At 48.0% G+C, this 4897-nt stretch overlaps 1 protein-coding gene across 1 annotated transcript in view; it reads left to right on the forward strand.

Annotated features, from left to right (window-relative positions):
• LOC106811716 overlaps nt 1–1034 on the forward strand; it is a 4676-nt gene extending 3642 nt beyond the window's left edge. The window contains exons 4-5 of the mRNA XM_014815423.1: nt 383–569; nt 1021–1034. Coding sequence (XP_014670909.1) covers nt 383–569; nt 1021–1034 — 201 coding nt within the window. The remainder of the gene's footprint in view (nt 1–382; nt 570–1020) is intronic.
• The last annotated feature ends 3863 nt before the right edge of the window (nt 1035–4897 follow it).

The raw sequence follows: 4897 nt of genomic DNA on the forward strand, positions 1-4897 counted from the left end.
CACCGGCGTTTCTCTCGCTCTCTCGCGCACACACACACACTTCTCTCTCGCTCTCTGTCTTTCTTGTTGTGCGCGCGCTCTCTCCCTTGCTTTCTCTCTCCCCTCTCTATCTCCCCCTTTTCCATCTCTCTCGCGCGCTTTCTCTCTCACGCATTCTCTCTCTCGCGCGCTTTCTCTCTCTTTCTACATCTCTATCTTTCTGTGCACCTCTTCTTCTTCTCTTTCTCTCTCTCTTTTCTCTTCTCTCTCTCTCTCTCTCATTATCTTCCCCTCTCTCCCTTTCCCTCTATCACCCACTCTTCCTCTCTCACCGCACGCCGCCTCTCCCTCTTTTATAGAATCTACGGAATGTCAAGATAATGGTTCTCTCTCTCGCCATCAGATCATCACTAAGAGGGCAGGGTTGATTGCATCAGGGACTGGTTACGACGGCGAGCGAGGCTCATCTCGTGTTCCTCGTCAGTCCGGACATGGTGCCCAGCTGTCGCATCATCGCCTACTTTACCGTCGGCACGACCGTCGTTCGCACTCCCTGCAATCTGACCGTACAGAACAAGTGCCAGCACGAGGTGGAGTACACGTGACTGTTGTGTGTGTGGCGGGGATGTGTGGTGGGGATGTGTGGGGGGATGTGTGTGGGGGGGTGTGGGGTGTGTGGGGGGGGTGGGTGTGTTGTGGGGGGATAGGTGGTGTTGGGGGATGTGTGTGTGTGTGGGGGGATGTGTGGTGGCGTGATGTGTGACATGTGTGCGTGTGGGCGGATGTCGTGTGTTGGGGGATTGCGTGTGTGTGTGTGTGTGTGCCTTGTGTGTGTGTGTGTGTAGTTGAAGTGTGTGTGTGTGTGTGTATGTGTGTGTGTGGCGCGTACGTCAATGTGTAGTATGTGTGTTCGTGAGATGTGTGCGTGCGTCTTTGCGTACGTACGTGTGTGTGTGCGTGACGTGGCTTCCCTTCATGTGTTCCTCCCCACGGTGAGGTTACGTGGACGTCAGACCAGTGCGAGTATCATCCTGCTGCCAGAGCGAGCTTACTGACGTCATGGTGCTGGGCCCTGGATCAGTGTCGGCCTTGCTCGGCCCGCGATTCCGCCGTTAGCGTACGTGATGAACAACAAGGGCAAGCTGACGAGGGACAAGGTAGGGACGCACGCGACGTTATGTTATATTATATATATATATAATTATACTAATAATATATATATTATATAAACGTCGATTATACGTATATAATCGTGACACGTTACATTATAAACGGTAACGATCTGCATAAATAAATAAATAAGAAATAAATTAAATATATATACTAGTTTGCGCCCCGCTTTATCGGAGGCAGGAACCGTATAAAATGTCCGACTGATTTAAGCGTGGTACAGATCAGGTGGTGATACCGCTCCAACAATCGTGAAAACGTGCGGGCATTGTTTATCGAAGCGCGCTTGTGTCGGCGAGGCGTCTTATTATCCGGAGCCCGATTAAACGGGACCACTGTGTTTTAGTGGCTTTTTTGTAATATTATTTATTGTTAACCAGATGAACGAAGCCCGCTCTAACTTCGCTGCATGTCGCTATGTTATAAAACACTTAACTCGCGGTTTTTTCGCACATCTCTGTTCAATATCGCCCGTACTTTTCATCACCAGGTATTTTCAACCATGAAAGCAGATGATCTTGGATGTGGGCGGAGGTGGCGCCAACTAGTAGGGGATGTATTCAAGACACACACACACACACACACACACACACACACACACACACACACACACACACACACACACACACACACACACACACACTATATATATATATATATATATATATACGTATACATGCGTTGTGAATGTCTCCTCTGCTTTTAGGATGCGGGCTTGACCGTGCTGACTAATGCAGACCTGAAGGGACAACTGAGATCAGGTAAGTCACCTCTCCCTCACGCAGCAGCCGCTGCTTGTTAATACACAATACGTCACCGCCACGTCACGACACGTCACCTATCGTACGCTACTCAACCACGCGACGCATGAACACGTCAATCTACACCCACACTAGACGCATAACATGCTATGATGACGCCAGTCCCTGCCATTTAGTTGGTTTCCGCACTTCTTACGAGCAATTCTGTCGACATCTGCTATAATTTTGTCAACTTCGTCAACTTTGTCGACACTGTACAAATTGGTCTCTTTCCGTCTTCGATATATTTTCCTCTTGGACTTTAAAGACCAATATTCACGAGGTTACGAGCTTATAATTTCGCGCACGTTTCGCGAAGATGACGCATTCAAAGAGCGAAATCTTCATGAGAGGTTTATGAAAACGATTAACCGTCGATTCACAGATGTTGTATCGCTGTCTGATTTCAGAAATCGGATGTGAGGAAGTTCATCGGCGACTGAGAAGGTCCGTGAATTCCGAAGGTAGGTTCTCGTGCCCGATGCCATGATGCAATTTATCGCGTACTGACGTACTAACTTAACTCCGTACCAACATGGCGCCTTAGTAACCTCTAGCCCCGTACCAATATCACGCCTTTCTAACTTAATTCTGTACTAACATGACTAACATGACGTGTTACTAACGTAGCCCCGTACCAAAATGGCGCCTTACAAACCTATCCCCGTACCAATATCACGCCTTTCTGACTTAATTCTGTACTAACATGGCGTGTTACTAACGTAGCCCCGTACCAACAGCGCCTTACTAACCAAGCCCCGTACCAAAATGGCGCCTTCATAACCTAGCTCCGTACCAAAATGGCGCCTTGCTGACCTAGCCCAGTACCAAAATGGCGTGTTAGTAACGGAGCACCGCACTAACATGGCGCCTTGCTGGCCTAGCTCCGTACCGTTTCTCGGTGTACACACGATTCTAACGCTAATCTCCAACACTATTTATAGTGTTCCGCACTACTGGTACCTTTATTCCGTATCTTGTATCGTATTCCGTACCAATGATACTCTTCACCATCCAGACTTCTCGGCAACTATAACACACTAGATTCCTCCGCAGCTAACACACTAAATCTCCCCCGGCAACTAACACACTAGTTTCCACCACGGTAGCTAACACCCTATATTTTTCCCCGGCAACTAAAACCCTAGATCCCCCCCCCCAGCAACTAACACACTAGATTCCCCCGGCAGCTAACGCACTAACTCTTTCCTCCACCCACACAAGCAGCAGTCGGCACAACAACTTTAGTGCGTCTCGCGCGCATGACGTCACCGCTGCGTTGACATTTAACGCCCGCTTGCGTGTAATTTGTGGCGCGTGCAAACGGTATAACGTAGCAGCGGGTAATGGCGCGCAAACTCCGTCAGTGCTTCGCACACCGCAGCTGGATCGGAGCAATTACGCAATCCCGCGCATTCTGGTGTACGGTGCATCGCAGCGCGGTCGCGATGCGCGTGCGCAGCTGCGAGCGCGTGACGTCACCGGTCACGCTCGCCGCCGCGTGTGCGTGTGTGCAATGCATGTGTACGTGCGTGCCACTGCGCGCTGAGTAGATAAAAGGAAAGAAAACAATATACGGTGACCGCCATCGGATGGCACCGGTCGGGTGCAGCGCGGGGAAAAAATAGGAAATGAGGCGGAAACGTGTTAATGTGTAACTTCTAGTGTGAGCCAATGCCAATTCTAGGTATCTAGTAAAACCATACCATAGTGAACTTCATCATACGTATTCTGAAGCGTCGTGTGCATAGGTCCATTTTGTAACCTTATGCCTATGCCTACATATAGTATTATATATAATATATAATATATATATAATATTATATATATATATATATATATATGTATTATAATAATGTAAACAGCCCATGAGAAGGACGGTACACCGCATGCCTTATCTACGTTCTCCGCAATTGCTCATCCTAACTTTCGCTCGATGTAATAAACGCAAGATGACGATGGCTGATGGGAAAATGCTGAGAACGGGAACCTCTAATGACCGCAACGCGAAACGGGAATAGCAGTAGATCCGAGCGAATAGCCGGGATCCGTCGTTGGTCCCCGCGAGAGCGTGCGTGCTCACCTACATCTGCTTCTGTTGCCGCGTTTCTGTTTTTTTTACCTTTCCCGCATGCTCTGCAACAGTGCATGTGATGATCACCGCTATACTTGCCTTGCAATTGACGACACGCAATCATGCTAGCAAGACCTCTCTCTCTCTCTCCCTCTCTCTCTCCCCCTCTCTCTTTCTCCCTCTCTCTCTCTCTCTCTTCGCTCTCTCTCTCTCTCTCTCCTACTCCTCTCCCTCTCTCTCTCGCTTGCTTTCAGGGCCTTCAGCATCTCCCAAGCCTGTGAACAGCATAACGTGAAAGTAGATGTAGTATATTGATATATATAGTAATATATTTATATTATATATATATATATATATATATATTTACTGTATTACACACATATATTATAGCAGATAGGATGGGAGGTGGCGAAGTGCTGCATGCTAAATTGAATCGACTGCTGATAGTTTCGCGCTTGAGATTGTTGAACTCGTAGCCTATTAGCTGTTTGCTGTAGCTCTACTAGTAGCCTGTTTCGCGTTAGCTGTTAGCTGTAGCGTGCTAGCTCGTTAGCTGTAGCTGTTTAGCTTAGGCTGTTAGCTGTAGCTGTAGCCTGTAGTTATTAGCTGTTTGCTGTTAGCTGTTAGCTGTTTGCTGTAGCTGTTAGCTGTAGCTATTAGCTGTAGCTGCTAGCTGTAGGCTATTAGCTGTTTGCTGTTAGCTGTTTGCTGTTAGCTGTTAGCTGCTAGCCTATTTAGCTAGTTAGCTGTTAGCTGTTGAGCTGTAGCTTAGCTGCTAGCTGTTAGCTGTTAGCTGTAGCCTGTATAGCCATGTAGCTGTAGCTGTAGGTTAGCTGTGAGCCTGTTAGCTGTATCTGCTACTCTGTATCTGTAG

The sequence above is a fragment of the Priapulus caudatus genome, unplaced genomic scaffold (genome assembly GCF_000485595.1).
Source record: "Priapulus caudatus unplaced genomic scaffold, Priapulus_caudatus-5.0.1 Scaffold567, whole genome shotgun sequence".
In the NCBI taxonomy this organism is placed as follows: domain Eukaryota; kingdom Metazoa; phylum Priapulida; class Priapulimorpha; order Priapulimorphida; family Priapulidae; genus Priapulus; species Priapulus caudatus.